This window comes from Arctopsyche grandis, unplaced genomic scaffold, assembly GCF_051622035.1.
Source record: "Arctopsyche grandis isolate Sample6627 unplaced genomic scaffold, ASM5162203v2 HiC_scaffold_91, whole genome shotgun sequence".
Lineage (NCBI taxonomy): Eukaryota > Metazoa > Arthropoda > Insecta > Trichoptera > Hydropsychidae > Arctopsyche > Arctopsyche grandis.
The window spans coordinates 49,084-71,377 of record NW_027518459.1 but is presented as its reverse complement, the minus strand read 5'-3'; the positions used below and the strand labels follow the sequence as shown (position 1 = coordinate 71,377).

General features: G+C 26.3%; 1 protein-coding gene, 1 non-coding gene and 1 pseudogene across 2 annotated transcripts; all 3 read left to right on the top strand.

The window, feature by feature from the left end:
* The first annotated feature begins 6,070 nt into the window (after nt 1-6,070).
* Nucleotides 6,071-7,328, top strand: LOC143921949 (small subunit ribosomal RNA). Its single transcript, XR_013261532.1, has one exon. It is a non-coding gene; the product is annotated as a small subunit ribosomal RNA (ribosomal RNA).
* A 7,625-nt stretch (nt 7,329-14,953) lies between these two features.
* On the top strand, nt 14,954-17,620 carry LOC143921947 (serine/threonine-protein phosphatase 2A catalytic subunit beta isoform pseudogene; annotated as a pseudogene).
* Nucleotides 17,621-19,161: 1,541 nt separating this feature from the next.
* On the top strand, nt 19,162-20,700 carry LOC143921944 (uncharacterized). The gene is made up of 2 exons (XM_077445257.1): nt 19,162-19,666; nt 20,444-20,700. Exons 1-2 carry the CDS (start codon nt 19,162-19,164, stop codon nt 20,698-20,700), a joined length of 762 nt encoding a protein of 253 aa, XP_077301383.1.
* Nucleotides 20,701-22,294: the final 1,594 nt, after the last annotated feature.

Here is a 22,294-nt window from a genome sequence, read left to right as displayed (position 1 = left end):
AGAAGATAGTAAATTAATAAAAGAAGCCAGCTGGATGATTAAAATTCACTGTCCTTTTATTATTTCTAGTTTCCTTTTAAACCAAAACGAAAGAGAGAGGTTTAAAAAAATTATAGATCTAAAAAAGCATTTCTTGGGTATATAGAAACAAGCAAGCCCATAAAATATGATATATCTGAAAATTAAATATTTTCAAACGAATTTAAATTAGAAACACGATAAAGTAGTGTAGTAAGCCTGGTAAAGGACTACAATGCTGCTTAAAAAAAAGCATAATAAAATTTTGTGATTTATAATATCATAAAATCAGTTTATAGATATTGATAAGTAGGCAGTTAATAATATTAAAGGTTAAGTATTCCTGTTCAGTTCAGAAACCAAAAAGGCCTGTAAAAACAAGAAATAAGAAAAAAAGTTTAATAATTAATAATTATACACCAAGAAAAGGCAGGAATTCCATAAAATTAAAAGTTTTAACATTCAATAAATTATATCTTGATAATTCGCGCGATAAATATTGTTATATATAATTAATTGGTATAAATAGAATAAAAAAATTCACAATAATAGTATATCCAGAACTAGAACCCAAAAACTTGTTACTTGAGAAGTATTTTTGGAAATATGCTTTCAATCAAAGGGTAAGCATAAAAAAGAGGATAAGCAAACAATTTGAGAAATAATGATTTTGAAAGCGGAAACATTCTCTGGAGTAAAACTAGTAAACATATCAAAATATCTCTATATCTGAACCAAATTTTATCTTCTCAAATATTATTTTGCTTTTACTGTTAAAAGGAAATTCAAAAAAATAACTTGAACAAAAATAGCAGACAAGATAGAAATTAATAAATACAATGTTATTGTGATAAGCGCTATTGATACGGTTCAGCTGTTTCTAGAGTAAAAGGTATTCAGAAATGATGCTGCTGTAGCATTTGAAAAAAATTGAAGCTAGTAAGAGAATAATCAAACCTGTCATTAAGTAAAAAGCAGGGTAATATTAAAATACTTTATTAAATTAATTACTGAGTAACTGTTTATTAAGGGGCGTTTTGGGCTTAGAGAACAATTATAAGTAGTTTTTATTCAAATCATATTTAATGAATATTAAAAAATATTTATTTTTCTTCACCGGATAGAAAAATATAAGTTAAAATGAAAAAAAAGAACAAAGGTTGAGATAACCTAGAATATAAAAATTAAAGTAAAAAAAGGAAAAGGATGATGGCACATAAAGATAAATAGAATAATTCTTTATAAGGTCTCTGGATTACATAACTAGATTATTTAGTATGCCAGTTTTTGAAATGATACCCGTAACCAAAATATTATTAGAGTCTATCAGATCACATTAATAAATAAGTGGGTTGAGTCATTTCCAAAGTAAAAAATATTTGTATTCATTAATTTAGAAAAGGATTTATATAAAGCATTTGTTCTAATAATTGTATGGAGAAGAAACGTTTAATAAAGTATTCTTCGAAAAATATGAATAAGGTACTTTCTAAAATTAGATTTTAAATGATTATTTATGATAAAAAAAAGGCGAATTAAGCAAAATTTATTTGAAAACAAGATGTGGGTTTTTAAAAGTCAGTAAAGATATACAATGTTTGAAGTAAATGATTATTAACAGATTTTAAAGACATATGAAAAGTTTTGAAATAAATAAAATTCATTTTTTAATTTAATTTATAAAATAGCAAGGGAGATATTATACTTTGCAAAGAATTGGACATTTAAATTTAAATATACTCTTTTGGGTTAAACGAAAATGAAGAGTATTAGAATGGTTCTATTAAATTAATATCTAATAGTATGACAACAAGGATCTGTTTTTTAATGTTTGATCTTTTATCAGTTGCTTTGATACCATAATAGTTCTATTAAAGCGGCCTAAATTAAGCATAAAATAATTCTGAAATAATAGTAGAGCTAAAAATGGATTATATTTGAACAAATTGGAAACTCAAAATATACCATTATTAATAACGTATAAAAAAAGATTTAGTAAATATGATAAGTAGAAAGAAGTATAATTGTCAACTGTATGTCTAAGATAATATTTTAGAAAACTTACATCATCAAAACGCATATTAAAATTGCATGATTTTACAAATATTTAAAAACAAGGATAGCTGAGTGTATTAAAAGTTAGATATATATATTATACTCAAATAATTACACATGTTTACCTCAAACTCTTACTTTAAATACCAATTTGAACCCCAAAAGAAAATATTATAACTGTATAGCTTGATTTCTAATTAATCAGCTTACAACATGTACTAGTTTGACTCCATGTTTTCAATAAAGCTTTTGAAATAAGATTAATCATAGAAAACCATTAATGGGTTAAATAACTTTGTTACAAAGCTAAGAAAATCAAATAAACTATAGAAATCAAATAAAATTTAAAGTTTAATTTAATCTCAGTGTCTTGTGCCATCGAAGATGGCGTAAGCTCTTCATTATTAAAGTATTTAGTCATTTTTGGGTATTTATTTAAATAATATTAATAGAGGATAACACAACACTCAGTTTGAAATAAATGTTAGATTAAATTTATCTGAGTTAGAGAACAAAACGAAGATCAAGTGATTGGGCTAATATAATAGTCAAGAATGTTCACGTGATCAAGTTGAAAGATCAGAGAATAAGGAGAAAGAAGAGGTATGCCTAATAAGCCCGTTAAACTATACTGTAGTGCCTTAAAAGAATTTATAATGTCGGCATTTAAAGTTTGTCAAAAAGTGTCATTAAAAAATTGTTAATCTAGGGTAAGTTCATATAAATTGCTGAACAATAAAAAGAATTGAATTCAAAAGTCCAATAAGAATTCTTCTAAAATGGAAATATAGAATATGATGAAACAAATAATGAACTTAATTAGAATTGAATATTTAAACACTTTTAGATATATTTCACTGATGTAATGAATCATATAAATATGGGTGTATTTTATAAATCATATGAAACTGCAATTAATTATATGGGTAGGGAGTAAGAATATTGAGTTAAAAATATCAGCATATGAAACCACGGTTGTAATGAACTGGATATTTAGTTAGAATAAACTATACCTTTTCCTTCCTTAAGCCCCAAATAATTTTCTCTCTTAAGATCCATAGAAAGTTTTTAAACAAAAGTTATTTAAAAATTTTAAAATTGCAAGGGGCCTGTATAAGTTTTGTTTTATGGTTTAATAAAGTTGAAATATTGATACTTAGAATAAAAACCAAAATACGTATAGTAAGAATATCCCTGCTATATAACAAAAAGTGTCTTTTGATTATTTGTGAAAGACTTACAGATCTTCTTTTAACGTTTTGAAAGTCATTAAATCAAGCAAAAACTTAATAATTCCACATAATTGAAGTTTTAGACTAAAATGAAAAATTATGAGAAGTTTACGATTGAAGTATAGAGAATTAAATAGAAAGTATTTAAAACCTAATATTAAGCTATAATATATTAAAACAGTGCGAAGAACAATGAGCAGAATAAATGAAACCAGACTAGAATAAAATGTTGTGAAAACTTTGCTGTTGATAATTATTTCTCACTATGGCTAAAAGAGTAATAAATATTAAATTAAAATTAGCAGTTGACGTTATAAAACCTGATAAAACTCAAAAGCCTAAAATCCATTAAATATTTAAGATCAAGTATGTTTCAATGAGTTATAATATTAAAAAACAAACAGTTTATTCAGAATATGTATATATTATTATAGATATACAACAGCACGATAGTAAACAAATAGATACTTACACACTCTTAAATAAATATTTTTATTATGATATTAACAGAATAAGTTTAAAATGGCATGATATTGGGGTTTAATGATACGAGTTAAAAAGTGAATAAAAACAAAAGTAAAAAAAACATGAAAAAGATTGATTTCTTTTATAAAACGTAAACAATATGATACATGTGCAATGTTTATGATTAACTCTATAATTTGGGAATTCTAATTAAGTAATTATTAAACAAAGTTATAGAGAAATATTCTTAATGGTAAGTGTTGTGAGATACACTTTTAAAACGATTTTAAATAAATTCACCCAACTAACAAAAAACGACAATAATCTAGAGTTTACTCCTTTTCGAAATGGCAAGAAAGTAAATTTTAAAATTTGAGAAAACCCATATTAGTAATATGATCAGATATATATTAAAATAGCTTGGGTAAAGATTGGTAGATCAGAATGCGCATTTGGAGTTAGAAATAAAGTATAAATCAAACAAATATAGGTTTATATAATAAATAACAGCAATAATAAAAAATAAGAGTATTTTTAACACCAATTTAATTATAGCAGCATAGAATCAAAAGGCAAAAATGTTATAAATTAGGAAATATGATAATTTAACAAGAAATTGGTAATAATTAAATTGTTTATGATTATAAAAGCTGTTTATAGATTCATTTATAATTAGCTTTAATTCTTTTGAAGATTAACAAGAATTATAGAACATATTATGATTAGAATAATGCAACTGTGTATGAACATAAATTAAATCAATAATAACAACTCATTAAACTTAGTTTGAATTGTAAATAATTCATCTATATAAGCTCAAGAATAAAACTGAAATATTTTACTAGTTGATATTCGAGAGCAATATTGCTACTATATAATTAGTAAATCAGTTTAATTAATTTTAGAGAAAGACAATAATATTAGTAAGATTAAAATTTATGAATTAAAAACAAATAAAAAAGAAAGAGATAAATTGAAGATGATAAACCTGGATTTAAAAAATCAAAAAGAATTTAAGTGGGTCTAATATGAATAAAAAGTTTAAAAGTAAACCATATTGAAATATGAGGATATAGTGTGTGTTTAAAATAATTATTAGATTTCATATATATTAATTAACGTTCCAACTGAAATATCTATTACATTAAAACAACACAGATAGTATTTAATTGTTTGATTACTTTAATATTGATACTAATTTATTATTTGAATTAAAGTGAATGTAAAGACAAAATTAAATAAAAATAATCACTAGCAGCTGCTTCTAGATCACTTTAATAAATATTTCATCCTTGAACTTTGTATAAAGCTTAATTAGAGATTAGTATATAAATAAATTTTATAAAACAATTAAATTAATAAAAAGGTGATTTAGATTAAGCAGTGGTATTCAAATGCAAGCAATTTTAAATTAAGTAGAAATAAATTACTAGTACAATTAAATAAAGTTTAATGTATTAAATGTTAAGATCTCTTTTAAGTCTTAATCAAATGAATTTGTAATTAAAGTAAGAGTTCTAAATCAAAATTTGCAAATAGATGATATCAAAGAAAGGAGAATAAATTAATAAGCTGCCTTCAAATATAAAAATCAATTTATGGAATAAAAAATTGGTGTTGTAGATTGTGAAAAAGATGCTAAAGAGAAATATTATATCAATAACAAGAATATTTAAAATTAATAAATGGTACAAACCACAAATAGTTCTACTGTGTATCTTTATTAATTGATAAAAAAACAATTAAAGAATTAATTGGCTAAACAAAGAGATTTATTAATAATATAGAGTGATTGGTAAGACAATAAAACATTTTGAATGAATTATTAGTAGCAGAAAGCAGTAATGAAGATGATTATGAGTAATATAAAAGGGTATAAATCAAAATGTTTAAATTATTTAATTCCGAAAACAATAATACATAATGAATGTATCTTTCAATTACAAAGTAATTATATTAATGATGTTTATTCTTACAAAAAATTAATAAAATAAATTTAATTTCTAATATTTAATTATTTTAAATTTAAAAAAAAAGAATAAGAAAACTTTTAGATAGGAATTAATTATTAACAATTATCAGATTAAATTATTAATAAACTTTTTTGGTGTATATCATGAGGAATGAAGTAACATTCTGAACTCATAAGTTAAGCTATTAAGCTGTTTATATATAGTAACTCGTAAGTTTTGAGATAGAATTAGTGAAGATAATTTAGAAATAAAAAAACAGATTCTAATCTGAAATTTCAAGGAATATATATATATGGAAAAGAAAATAGAAGAATTTAATAAAAAGAACACCAGGTTGATTCTGCCTGACGTAGATGCTAGTTTCTAAGATTAAGCCATGCATGTTTATGTAATAAGGACGAACAGCTCAGTAGAACTACGATTATTTAGTCTGTTTGTTTAAGATAACTACGTGAAAATGTAGCTAAGAGAGAACAGAATAAGACGTAGGACTATCAGTTAGTTGGTAGTGTAATGGACTACCAAGACAATGACGGGTAACGGGAAATCAGGGTTTGATACCGGAGAGGGAGCCTGAGAGATAGCTCCCACGTCCATGGACGGCAGCAGGCGCGAAAATTGCCCACTCTTTGTAGGAGGCAGTTATGAGACGTGAAATAGATTATTTAGTAAAGATGAATAGGAGAATTGGAGGGCAAGTTTGGTGCCAGCCGCCGCGGTAATACCGACTCCAAGAGTGTGTATGAGAGATGCTGCAGTTAAAAAGTCCGTAGTCATAAAAAATTAAATTAAGATGAGAAATCTTTTAAATTAGTAATTGAAAAATCGATGGGGAACATAGTATACCAGGGCGAGAGATGAAATGCCAAGACCCCTGGTGGACTAAGCGAGGCGAAAGCGATGTTCTTGTAGGTATTTAATGATCAAGGACGAAGGCTGGAGTATCGAAAGTGATTAGATACCGCAGTAGTTCCAGCAGTAAAAGATGCCGACATGTTCATTGGTAACAGTGGACAGGGAGAAATCTTAGAGTTCGGGCTCTGGGGATAGTATGCTCGCAAGAGTGAAAATTAAAGAAATTGACGGAGCTACACCACAAGGAGTGGATTGTGCGGCTTAATTTGACTCAACGCGAGGAAACTTACCAGGGCCAAGTGTAATGTAGAAAAGAGTTTCACGAAAGTGGTGCATGGTCGTTGGAAATTGATGGGATGACTTTGAGCTTAAATGCTTGAATGAGTGAGATCTTTAGACATGTTTCATACGAAACAGGAAGGAAGAGGCTATAACAGATCAGAGATGCCCTTAGATGCCCTGGGCTGCACGCGCAATACAATAGCATATAAATAAATAATTTGGAAAATGTTTTGATGGATTATGTGCTGTAAGGCAGATATGAAAGAGGAATTCCTAGTAAGTATGTATCAACAATGGGTATTGAATATGTCCCTGTAGCTTGTACACACCGCCCGTCACTATCTCAGATGTTTTTCAGGATGAAGAGTTTAGGCTCTGAATAATGAAAAGTAGATAAGATGTAAGTCGTAACAAGGTTGCGGTCGGTGAACCAGCCGCAGGATCATTAAAAACTTTTTAAGAATTAGTAATTACAATAGAATTAAGGATTATTTGTAGTAAGAGTTTGAGGTAAACATGGGTATTTATTTAAGTATAATATATATATCCAACTTTTGTTTATAAAGGGGATTAATTGTTAAAAGTAAGATTGTATCAATTAGTGTATAAAGGATAATTTAATAATCATAAAGGGGATTAATTATTAAAAGTAAGATTTTATCAATTAGTGTATAAAGGATAATTTAATAATCATAAAGGGGATTAATTATTAAAAGTAAGATTGTATCAATTAGTGTATAAAGGATAATTTAATAATCATAAAGGGGATTAATTGTTAAAAGTAAGATTGTATCAATTAGTGTATAAAAGATAATTTAATAAATAAGAGGTGAAATAGACATTGATTGCAAAATTTAGGCCTTTGAAAGGAGTTGCTAATTAAGTATTTGTTATCAATGATTAAGAAGAGGTCTGCATTAATTGCAGATAACTTAGTAATCAACTTGTAAATATAACCCTCTTGTAACCAAAGCCTTAATAGTATAGTAGGTGTGTAACACCAGAAGTTTCAACTGATCTCTATCAACAGTGTAGGATGTTTTAAAAGTTACCTTTTTTGTAGGTGACAGTAAGATCAATTGGTTAATAAATTTGTTTTTTTTATTTAAATTCAGTCTAACAAGTGCTAATTATACTTGTTAAGTCTTTTTTATTTTATTTATTACTTCTTTAAATTTGACAATGTTCGAAATTCCCAATCTCGTTTAGTCACTAGGGAAAAAACTCTGGTCAAAAAAGGCAATTTTAGGAAAATAAATACGGTAGATTAAAACATAAAAAGTAAAAGATTAAATATAAATTAATTCAAATGTATTCTAAAATGTGTTTATTATACTTTTAAAATCAAGTTATATTATTATATGCAACTGAGAAAATTCAGTTTTTTCATTTTTGGAATTATTTCTTCTTACTATGTAAAATCTTTCAGACGAAGAGAGAGAAATCTAAATTATCGATATAAAACAACTAAATAAAATTAAAAAAAAAAGAAACCAATTAAATATTTAATAGGTTGAACCAACTAAGCTTTATAATTCTTTTTTTAATTATAATTCAATATAAATCGTCTTTGTGGAATGAATTTCTCGATTTAATCTATATATAACGAAGTTGGCTGGTAATTTAAATCAGGAGATTTAAACTGCTGAAGATGCCATTATCAGTAAAGTTGCTCATAATGTAAAAGATTAAACTAAAATGGGAATCTGGTAATAAAAAAATTTCATAATTTGAACATACATTATCATGTTATTGATTAAAGTAATGTGGTATGTGTGAAACACCAGAAGTTTAAACTGATCTCTAACAACAGTTTAGGATGTTTTTAAAGATACCTTTTTTTGTAGGTGATGAAAGATCAATTGGTTAAAAATTTGTTTTTTTTAATCTGTGTTGCACACAAAAGAAAAAGATCATCTTAAACAGCCCTTAAGCTAGAAAGCATAAATTTGGGGGCTTATCATGTGATAATAAAAAACCCTACAAAAATAATGATTAATTCGAAAACATTTTTATATTTATAAGAAAAAAACAATAAACTAGCAAAGTTTTTTTATAAGTACAGCCAATTTTAACAAATTTATTAAGCAAAGAGCTAGTAGGTTTAAACGATCATGTTCTTTTAAAATATCATTCCTAATGTACAGGTGATTTTAGAGCTAGAAGTGAAATAGATTTTTAAATTCTTAAAGTGCAGGTTTAGATATATAAGAATATTAAATTTAGAAAAAGGACGCACTTAGAGAGGTTTATATGTTTTTTTGCAGTCAAAAAAGGCTTTGCAAATAAGATTTTTATAGCTTTTAAAAATAAAAAGTGACTTTGGAACTAATTGAACGTTAATTAAAAATTAGCTTGAAAAAAGATGTTTAACTTTTCAAAGGATTTGTAAAGCGACTGTGTAGGGTGATTGTATTAGTTACAAATTATCATTAAAGGGGTTTAGTTTGGCTAATAAATGATAAAAGGAAATCTTTAAAAGAAAAAGATTTTATATTACAATCAATACTTTATTATATGCTATGATTTTATCTTGGTGAAGAATCTTTTTTAAGTTCTCTAAAAAATAATATTAAAAATGAACCATTTAAACTATTTTGTTCACAAAAAGCTATTGTGAAAAATATTAAACAATTATACGTTTGGTGAGTGAATATTAGTAATCATAGGTAGTTTTATCTCTATGAACTTTTTTTTAGCAGTGTGTTTTTTAATTCACCATTTGAAACCTCTCCATTCACATAAAAATTGTAGGGGAAACTTGATTATAGAAAGTAATAAGAACCCAAATTAGAAGAGTTTAGATATTTTTAGTATATTCAGAACCAATTACATACTTAAAGATGTAAAATATCCTACAGACCTATAAAAGACAATAAAATATAGAAATCAGTAAATTTATTGTTGAAACCCCCAATACACTAAGTAAGAAAGAATATAACATAATCAGACTGTTTTTTCTCATTTAATTATCAAAACAATCTTTTATTTCTAAAGTTTTTAAATGGAAGATAGCGACCCCTGGATGTCTTTAAAAAGATATCTATAACTCTCAGCTTTCAAGAGGCTTCCCTCTAGATGTGATTTATGTTATTTAGAGATGCAAACAGCCTATCATTTACCTGACGTTAAGTCAAAAAGGGTTTAGTAGATCAAACCGAGCTAAAGTATGATAGGAGAGTTTTTTCTGAGTAAGAATCTTACTAAACTAATGAAGCGTATATAATTAGTCTAAACAGTTGAATGTCTATAAGAAGGGTTGCTATTCTTTTATGCAAACAAAATAACGTTTATAATTTAAACTTAATATTGTTTTCGGATTATCGTCAGCTCTAAAACAAAAACCATCTCGCATATATTGTAAGAAACTACAGTGATTTAATTCCAACTTCATTTTAAATTACTAGAATAGCATATAAAAATTGGATTCTAGTCCTTGTCACAGTAAATTATTTAAATATAAACAACGAGTTTAAAAAAACTTTATGAAACTTAATAATTAACTCCATACTGACTGTTTTTTAACAAGTTTAGAAAAGCACATTAAATATAAATTTTTATATGACAAGAATTATCTCTAGAATTAAATTATTTGAGTGTATGATTTTTAAATATTGTATATTCATCAGATTTTGGTTTTAATAAAATGTACAACAAATTTAGCGTTCTGTCTTAATTTCACCGTTCCTAGTAAATATTAATTTTGTGATGAAATATATTTAAAACTCATAATACTAAATAAACAGATTTATTAATTGAACAATTTTCAAGACAAAAAATAGCATATAATCACAGAAAGGTATTTAATAAGAATTCAATAAGCTCTCTCAATCGTCCAAAAAGTTTTTTTAGTTTAGTAATTAAGTAAATAACTGGCGATTATAATTTGATCAAAAAAAGAAAATTTAAATAATCAATGGATTAAGAATGTGTTTCTTGTTGTAAAAGTATATATAGTTTAAATAGCTTATAATGCCAGCAAGGTTTTCATAAAACAGCAATTAATTTAGATTTAAAGCTTGCTCTACATTTTAATTAATTGGGTTCTCCTCAGAAGCTTCTTTTACCATATTAGTTACCAATTCAATAGCTTCTTTGCGACTATCATTTCCTTTGATAGCAGTCTATCGTTCGAAGGAAATACTCTCAAAAATATTGATTAAATCTAAATTATGTTTAAACAGAAGTAAATTGATTTATCCCACTAATAAAACGTATTTTAAAGAATACATGTTATAAATAAAAAAACTATAAATTAAATAGCTTTAAGTACTCTTGTTTAAACAATAAATATTAGTTTCTTGGCGAAGGCACTATTTCTAAGAAGTCTAGAAACTTTGTCTCAATTATGTCGATAATATTACTCAAACAGAGAATAATTTTTAAAATTTTATAATTAAGCGTTTACTAAGATTGGGTCGCATAAAAAGCACAAGATTTTCAAAAAAGTAAATAAACGATTTTTTACTTTAAATTATAACTGTAAATATTAAACAAATAATTTTGCGAAGTTTTTACGGTTTCAAAAAAAGTAAATAAACGATTTTTTAACTTAAATTATAACTGTAAATATTAAACAAATAATTTTGCGAAGTTTTTAAAGTTTCAAAAAAGTAAACTAACGATTTTTTACCTTAAATTATAACTGTAAATATTAAACAAATAATTTTGCGAAGTTTATACAGTTTCAAAAGACTAAAAACTTTAAATTTTTAAATTGGAGGATGTATTAATCTAATAGATTGATTTTCAGGGGAAAATTATCGAATATTAAAATTATGTTTTAATTTTTATTAGTAAACTATGAGAACGTTTTAAAATCAACTATATTTAGAAAAATACTGTTTGAAACAAATTTAAATAGATTGAAAATTTTTTAATTCGAGAATAATAAAAGTAATACGAAAAAAGGTATATGAAAGACGATTATAACTCACTTATGTGTAAATCGTTGATCTCGTTTTTGATTTTAACATTATTTCTACTATTTGATGATAAAGCATCAGAAATTATACTCTTATGCCGTATCACAGGACCCTTTTTTAAGATATTTCTGATGTGAACAAGAATGAGAATATGATTGGGCTGCAACATTTTGTATAGGCTGTTTTGCTCTATATTCATAAATACACCAGATTCTGTCTCTTTTTGGAAAAAATAGCCTGTAGAAGCTAATACTTTATTATCTGAACTAAGGTTTATTAACTGATAGAAGTTTAAATCTTTTTGAGTGCGATTTTCAAGATAAATTTTTTGTTATTGGTTAATAAATGCTAAAAACGGCCTTATCATCAAAAAAATTTATTTTCAACCGAAAATCCATAAGAGTTTAATTATATATAAATGCTCAATCATTAGATTTTATTTTTCAGGAAAAACTTGAAACTTAAGACCATCAGATAATCTTAGCTGTGTTGTTTTAAAAACAAACCCAGATGATTAATTAAAGGATAAAATCAAATAATCACATTAAAAAAAGATCTGCTCTGGATCACATATGTTGCTACATAAAACTGGAAACAAGTCTCAATTCTATGGATTCCAGATTCAGGTGATAAATTACAGATAACGAATAAAGATTTACATAGTGGGCGTAGAACTTTTACAGACCTGTGATAAATCAAGTGAACTAGATGAATGTGCATAGAGCAAAGAATTCCATGGGGGGATTCTTGCAGTTAAAAATTTGGGGGGTTTGCTGGCTTATTAGAATACCTTAACACCTAAATTGTTGTTTTAATGAACTAATGATGTCAGAGCTATAGACAAAAAAAAGAAAGAAAAAGCTGATTTAGGTGATTATTTATCACTTAAATTAAAATAGGGGCAAGACCAAATTTGTTACATCCAGTATAATTTATCTTAGATCTATAGCTAATTAGCTCGCATTACATTGTGTACATTTACAAATTTTATTAATATGTTTGTAATCAATGTCTAATGATATCTTTTTAATATAAGCACCATATTTAACAAAATGATGCAAGGACTTTTCAACTTGATAATTAGACTGGTGTAGGCCTTCAATATCTCGAGTTCCACAATTATCAGACTGTCTTTTTAGACATTTAACACAATTCTTTGATATCTTAATTTAAGTTTATTTGATAATATTCGAATTACTAAAAATAAACGTAAATTGGCTGTCTAATGCTGTTTTCAGGCAGTATTTTCTCTAGGAAAACAAATCCCATTTTAGATTTAATTGAGAATAAATTCTAAAACACTGTGTAAATATGTAGGAAATATAAATTGGGATCTGTTTCTTCTTCTTTTCTCAATGAATACTTTTATAAAAAATAAGTAGGAAAGAAAGTAAGAATAATTAAGCACAAAATTATTGAATTGGTTATTTAAACCTACATTATATATTAATGTAGATTAGAGATGTAAATATCTGTCTAATCGTAAGCTTTATTTGGTAAGCTTTTAATAATCCCTCCTAAACAGAATTTTTTTTCATGGATTTGACTTAAATAAAGAACTACAAAAAAATTACACCCTACAGTTAAGCACAAGAGAAGTTTGTTGTTTTAAAAATAAAAGAGTAGCTTAATTATCAAAACTAATAAAAAATACTATGAACATAAAACAAAGTAGAATAAGAAGGGTAAAAATAACATCAAATGAAGTTCAGTTAATTAACCTTGATTAATTTTGCTAAATAGAAAATGAAAAATTGCGAAAAAAGAGATCGCACAGCGAAAGATGTAGAGAGAACAGTAGAGCATTGAATTGAGAGAATAAAAACCAACCAAGGTGGGTTAAGATGATCAACAAGAGTTCTTGACGTATTTTTTAGAGGAAATTTCATTATAAAAAATAGGTCTAATTAAAAAAAAGATGTTTAAAGAAAGATAAAGGGAAACAATTAGTAAAGGATAAGCAGGTCCAAAACACATAGAAAAAGAATTCTGAGGTAAAAAAGAAAGTGGGTGTAGATTTAACGATATTGGTGATACAGTACATATTTGTAAGGGAAATAATTATTAAATTGGTAAGATGATGGGGAACAAGTCAAGAAAAGACATTTTGGTATCAAAGAATAAAACAGTTTAAGAGAACAAACGTAATATAAGGAGGAATTTTACCAATTAAAAGTAAGTTTCAACACTTGAATATTAAAGTTGGGACAAGGAAATAATAGAAAGGCAAACTTAAGTGGTTTGAAATAATTAAAAGATTTCATATATATTAATTATCATTTCAATTAAAATATTTATTAAATTAATTTACCACAGCAACTATGTAATAGTCTCATTTTGCTAATATAGTAATTAAATAAAAGTAAATGAAAAAAGTCACTGGCAGCAGCTTTATAAGCCTCTTTAATAAATATTTTATCCTTGATCTTCTATTAAACTTAATTAAAGTGTAGTATTTAAATAAATTTTATAAAACAATTAAATTAATAAAAAGGTGATTAAGATTTGGCAGTGATATTTAAATAAAATCGATTTTAAATTAAGTAGAACTAAATTACTATTAGAATTAATTGAAGTTTAAAGTATTAAGAACTCTTTATAGTCTAAATCAAATGAAGTTATAATTAAAGATTGAGCTCTAAATCAAAATTTGTGAAAAGAGATATGTAAGTTTTAAAGTTACCACTTTTGTAGGTTGTAGTAAGATTATTTGATTAATTAATTTTTATTTTTTAAAAAAGAATTCGAAACAGTTTAAAAGATATTCCAGAACATTATTATAATTAAGATGTACTGTTAAAATATTTAAACAAGAATTATATTCATTATTCTATAAAAAAAGTGCTATTAAATTAGATTTATTTGTTTTTAAAAATTTAGTAGGGGGTTAGTATGACTTAGGAGAATTAATTTTATTCGGTTGTAATATTAATGATTAGAATTAAAAACAAGAAACCTAAAGTAGCAATATAACTGATATTAATTAGAAACTAACTTTATATTGTTTATGAAAGATTTACAGATCTTCTTTTAACGTTTATTGAGTCATAAAATCAAGCCAAAATCAAATATTCAAAATAATCGTTGAAAACTAAAAAAAGAGGTAAATTACAGTTCAGGTATTAAAAATTATTTAGGTAGGCAAATATCAAAAAAGATTATAATAAAGAGAGTAAACAAAGATAAGAGTGATGTTAAATTAGAGAAAAATAAATAGAAATAAGCAGATGATGAAAAATAACAGTGTTTATTCATTTTTGGATATTTGAACTTATAAAGTATAGCTTTGAAATTATTAGATATTTCAGAAAATAATTAATTTACAACAACGAGTAGAATCAATAAACTGATATTAGTATATTTAATACTGAACTATTAAATTAAAAGAAATTTTTAGATAGATGATCAGAATATCAATTAAATTATAGGGTAAGAATATTAAGTATACTATTTAGAATTTATAACAATTATATAGAGAAGGATATAAGAGGTATAACCCAGAATAATAATGCCAAGTATAAATAAGGAAAGAATGTGCGCTGAACAAAATAAAAACAAATTTGTGGTTATTAATTGTTGTCTGAGATGAGTTAAAATAAATCATTTAAACATAATAAATGTGACTAAGTATAAATATTGATTACAGTTGAAGATATTTAATTAAAATTGGCATTGTAAATAGGCCTAAATATTTAATTCAATTGTTAACATATGAATAACGAAAGATGTATTATTAAAACATTAAAAGAGGTTGCTAGAGCAATTGTCTAATTATAAAACAGATATAATAAATTCTGATTAAAAAATTAGTAAAGCTCAACCCAATAAGAATTAATTAACGGCAGTAAACTCTACAAAAGTATATTATTTAAGAATGTGGTTTTTTCAATTAATACAAATCTTTAAATAATTAAAAAATGTGATAAACAAGGCCAGATAACACTTAGTAAATTTATTTGACAAAAGAATGATATTTTTAAGATTTAAAACTTCAAATATAAGCCAAGTTTAAATGAATTTAAAGATATAAAATACTCTTAGACAAACTATGAGATCGATTTAGTCTATTTATTTAATTTTTAGAAATGATCTTGTTAAAAGTGTTCAAAGATATGTATTACCACTGCTATAAATATTATGAGACACTATTCTTCTGAAATAAATAGGTATGACAAAATAAACTTGCGAGAGACTAGTTTAATACCAATTTATCTTTAGTTTCTAGCGGCGTTGGGCTAGTGGTCGGCTTGCTGATTCACTCCCGAACTGCCCGGGTTCGAGCCTCGCTTTGGTAGGTAAAAGAACATTAACCGGGACGCCGTTACAAAAGTGGGCGCTAGTCGTAATAACCCCACTATAAAAAGACTAAGACAGTATGGTACTGTCTCTAATTATAACGCCAGCTCAGGGTCAATGGGACACTTAGTCCTAAGGCTAGCCGACCGTCGGCAGAGGGATTAAGCTGGCATAAGGGCCGTGGGGGGTTTACGCAGCAATGCGGTTCCCCGACCGGATTACAGAGAAACACACGAAGAAAACTAACAAAGTATTAACAACTACAGCTTAAATAAATCCGAACATTTTTTTTTTTTTTTTTTTTCTTAAATAATATTAGCTTAAATGGCTATAATCCTGCTGGGATATTATGTTACCATAATTGGTACTTCTAATGTTAATAATGATATATTTAAAAGAAAAGCAATATGTTATTATATTTGTATATCTGCAAGCCAATTTTTTATTCAAATTGGTTTCAAAACAACGCAAAATTTAAATCGGTTAAATTAATTTTGAATTAATATCTTTTCTTAAAATTATATCTGTTTTTTAACAGTATTCTCGAATCTGAATTTCATTGTTTTTCTTTCTTTTAAATTTTATTTTGAATACTACAAAATTTTTACCCCCTATGATTGAAGAAATATTGGAAAAATTGTCTCAATGTCAGCCACCAACTGAAGAGGAGGTGCAAGTTATTTGCAATTTGGCGACTGAAATTTTTTCTAAAGAAAACAATGTAATCTCTGTTCCATCACCAGTTACTGTCTGTGGAGATATCCATGGGCAACTTTATGATCTTTTTGAACTTTTAAAAATTGGAGGAATGCCACCATATACGAATTATTTATTTATGGGAGATTACGTAGATCGTGGATTTCACTCTGTAGAAACTCTTTCATTTCTTCTTTGCCTAAAAATTAAATTCCCAACTCGGGTGTTTTTATTAAGAGGAAATCATGAGAGCCGACAAATCACACAAGTCTACGGGTTTTATGATGAATGTATAAGAAAATACGGAAATTCAAATGTATGGAAACTTTATACGGAATTATTTGATTTCTTACCAATTGCTGCAGTCGTAAACAATGATACTTTCTGTTGTCATGGTGGATTAAGTCCCTCTTTTTCAACAATAGACGAATTACAGAATTTTGATAGAAAAGTCGAAGTACCACATGAAGGAATGATGTGTGATTTATTGTGGTCTGATCCGGAAAGTCGTAACGGGTGGGGGGTATCACCACGTGGAGCCGGATTTTCATTTGGGCCTGATATATCTGAAGCATTTAATAAAAGAAATGGTCTCAAATTAATATGTAGAGCGCATCAATTAGTCAACGAGGGGTATAATTGGAACCATGAAAAAGAGTGTGTTACTATTTTTAGTGCACCAAACTATTGCTACAGATGTGGAAATTATGCTTCTCTAATGGAAATGGATGAAAAAGGAAATTATGATTTTACACAATTTGATCCTTCCCCTGCAAAATATGAAGATTACGCAGTTTTAAGAATCCCAGACTATTTTTTGTAAGTTGAATAGAAGTAAAAAATAACCTTATTAAATAAATTCATGTTTTAATATAAATATGCTCTACATTTTATTAATAAAACAATGAATAATAAATATATAGAAAGGTGGTTTTAAGCAGTTTTTTTCACGTTAAGTGAAAAAGATGCTTGTATTTATTTATCACCTTAAAAACTTAATTACATTAATTAATTATTATCATCAAATCAGATTTATTTCTATTCTTTGCAAATGAATTTTTTTTATCTCTAGCGTATTTTTAATTTTTTAAAGAAATCGAATAACAAAAAGAAACACCTTTCAAAAGTTAAAGAGTTTTTGATTTAAATCAATAAACCCGAGAAGTAAAGTTAATTGGGCACCATTTTTAGGTCTCTCTTTTGCTTAAAGTTATATGTAAAAATAAGAAATTATTCAAATAAATTATTTATATTAAACTTTTATTATTTCTTTCGTTAGGAGATGAAACCCTGAAGAGGGAAATACTCGTTAATAAATTGGCGAAGCGGCAGAGAATTTGTGAGAACCATGTTTGTGGGTTTATTCTGATTTTTATTAAGCAAGACTTAAAGAACCATTAAACCACCAAAAACATTTATATAGCTTTTTAATTATTTTTGGCTTGATTGTTAACCAATATATTAATTAAACAACGATCTTTAAACTATTAAAATATCTGTCTTGTACTATCGAATGAAACGTAAGCTCTTCATTATTTAAGTATTAAATTAATTAGGGGGTTTATTTAAATTATATTAAAAGAGGATAACACAACAAAAGTATTAAATTAATTAGGGGGTTTGATGGTTATATTTATAGAGGATAACACAGTAAAGCCCATCAATATAAATATTCTCATACCTTTGTAATTTTTAACAGCAACTTTTGGGATAATATTCATGTTTTTTCAATATTGCATTTTAATTTAATAAGTTTTTTTTTTGCTTTAACAAGTTTTTAAAAAGTATAGGAGTTGTATTTATTTAAAGTTAGATATTATTGTTATAATCAGACAAGATTAATACCTCTAATGCCAAAAAACATTTTAAGTAGTAACAAGTATACTTAAATAAATACGCATGTTTACCTCAAACTCTTACTTTTAATAAGATAATGTTTTTTTGCTTAAACAAGTTTTTAAAAACCATAGGAGTTGTATCTATAGAATGATATATATTTTCTGATTTTACCTCCAAGAGTCGAAGATAATCTTAATAAAAGTTTTTATTAAATAATATCGGCTTAAACGGCTATAATTTAACGCCTTGTAATGAATTAAAACGTGAAAATATATTTATGTGCTTTTTAATAGCAAATTTTATGAATTTCTTTCAATTATTACTAAGGCCTACTACTTCTTATTACTTGTTTAATTAAAAAGTTTTTTAATCTGGTTTTTATTTATCGTATAAGAGCCTAAGTTAGTTTTATTATATTTCAAATGTAATTTTAAAAAAAGTTTTTTAATCTGGTTTTTATTTATCGTATAAGAGCCTAAGTTAGTTTTATTATATTTCAAATGTAATTTTAAAATTTTCCCCCTAATGTCGAATTCTAATTTATTCGGAGAGAATGATGCCACTAGTCAACGTAGGAAGAGGGAAGAGCAGCAGGTTGAACTTAGAAGGCAACGTACAGAAGAGCTTTTAAACAAAAAACGAGTGTCTACTAAAGATTCTTTAATTGTCAATTCATTTGAAAATGCTAAGATTTTACTTTATTCTACAAATATAGAAGAAATATATCAGGGTGCTTATGATTGTAGATGTTTGCTAAGTGTAGAAGTAAATCCTCCTATTCAAGAAATAATAACATCTGGAATTGTTTCTAAATTTGTAGAATTGCTTGATTCTTCATTTTATTCCGGATTCGGTGACCATCCTCTTTGCTCTAAAACCAGATTAGAATCTGCTTGGGTTCTAACTAACATAGCATCAGGAAATTCAGATCAAACTAAATATTTAGTAGAGAGGGGAGCCGTTCCATTATTAGTTAAAATGATGAAAGAAGATGATGATAGTTTAATTGATCAAAGTGTGTGGGCACTTGGTAATATTGCTGGGGATAGTGAGATATTAAGAGATACAATATTGTCAACTAATGCACTTGAATTAATCGAGGGGTTAATCAATCGTTTTCTTTTATCACACGATCATATTAAAATTCTTAGAAATCTAGTTTGGCTGTTATCTAATTTAAATAGGGGTAGGAATCCATTACCTAGTTATGAAAATATGGTCATTTCATTAAAAGTAGTTGAGGGGGTAATACAAGTTAATGATCAAGATATCGTTGCTGATAGCGTTTGGTGTTTATCTTATATGGCTGATGCCTCTACACATATTTCTGATTTAATTCTTAAATCATCTGTTATGAATAGATGCTCAAATATACTTGCTAATTTTACTGATTCTTTAAATAATCTTCCTAATGATGTTAAACTTGCAAAAATTGGAGGAGCGACTATATCTCCATTAATTAGGTTGTTAGGAAATATAGCTTCGGGTACGGAAGAGCAAACTGATTGTATTCTTAAAATGGGATTTTTAAAATTTTTACACCCAATTTTTTATATATATGAAAATAAAAAAATTCCCAGAATTAGAAAAGAGATTTGTTGGCTTTTATCAAATATTACAGCTGGAAACCTTGAACAAGTGACTTACATCGTTGAGAGTGATCTTTTGAACGTTTTAATTGATTCTGTTAGCAGGTTTGAACTTTTTATTAGAAAAGAAGCTAGTTTTGCAATAATGAATATAGCATATTTTTGTATTACAAATCCCCAATATTTACGTAAATTAATTGATAATAACGTTCTTTTAGCTTTACAACAATATCTTGATGCAGTCAATAATATGCCCGAAAGTCAAGTTTTGGTTTTAGATACAATTAAATATGCTTTAGAAGCAGGTGAAAAATTAAAATTAAAATATGGCACAAACCCAGTAGTTCAAAATATGATCGATTCTAAATTTGTAGATGAAATTGAAGATCTTCAAGATTCAACCAATACAATTGTAACTCAAAAAGCTTATCGAATTATTGTTACTTTCTTTGAAGGAGAAGAGGAACAAATTTAATTAAAAAGTTGGTATTTTGTTTTTTTCAAAATTTAATTTTTTAAACTATATTTCAAGTAAGAGTTTGAGTTAAACATCGGTATTTATTTAAGTATACTAAATATTTCCAACTTTTTATAAAAAACAAACGAATTCGTTTGCATGTTAATTACTTATAATTCACTTAACTGTCTTGTGCCATAGAGGATAACAGTAACCTCATCATCATTAAGGTATTTGGCCAAAAAGGGTATTAGGTGATTATATTAATAGAAGATAGCACAAAATGTCTATTATTTCGTTTTTATTTATTAAAGCTATTTAGGGTTTATATTAATAGAGGATAACAGTAAACCTCTTCATCATTAAAATAAATGGTCAAAAAGGGTATTTTAGTGATTATATTAATAGAGGATAACAGTAAACCTCTTCATCATTAAAATAAATGGTCAAAAAGGGTATTTTAGTGATTATATTAATAGAGGATAACAGTAAACCTCTTCATCATTAAAATAAATGGTCAAAAAGGGTATTTTAGTGGTTATATTAATAGAGGATAACAGTAACCTCTTCATCACTAAAGTATTTAGTCATTCAGGGTATTTATTTAAATTATATTAATAGAGGATAGCACAACATGTCTATTATTTTTTTTTTAATTAAAGTTGATTATATGTAAGGTTGGATTATAGCTATTTAATAAATACACTTGTAATTATTATCTTTTAATAAAAATACTAAATACCCATGTTGACCTCAAACTCTTACTTCAAATAATTAAAAGAATAAGATATGTTGGATATATATATGACCCTTAAATAAATACCCACCTTGACGTAGACTCTTACTTTTAATAATTAAAAGAATAAGATATGTTGGATATATATATGACCCTTAAATAAATACACACCTTGACGTAGACTCTTACTTCAAATAATTAAAAGAATAAGATATGTTGGATATATATATGACCCTTAAATAAATACACACCTTGACGTAGACTCTTACTTTTAATAATTAAAAGAATAAGATATGTTGGATATATATATGACCCTTAAATAAATACACACCTTGACGTAGACTCTTACTTCAAATAATTAAAAGAATAAGATATGTTGGATATATATATGACCCTTAAATAAATACCCACCTTGACGTAGACTCTTACTTTTAATAATTAAAAGAATAAGATATATTAATTGAACATTAGAGACTTGGCAGGTCGACAAAAAATGAGCCCCAATTTAAATTTAATTATTACAAGGCAGTTAAAACTATTAAAAAGTTCCATCAGCCCAATAACTTTTTGTTATGAAACTATTAATATAAATATAAACAAGTTTTTTAATTTCTTATAATATTGTAAGGTGTTATATAATAGTGCTCTAACAACCTATTAATACACTTATGTCCAAAAAAGACTATTTAATGCTGGGAATGTGCTAACCTTACAATTAAAGAACCTAAAGTGCTTGTTTTATAGCAAAATAATAATCTTTAAAAAAAAATGTTGGATTTATTTAAGCTGTAGTTGTTAATACTTGTTAGTTTTCTTCGTGTGTTTCTCTGTAACCCGGTCGGGGAACCGCATTGCTGCGTAAACCCCCCACGGCCC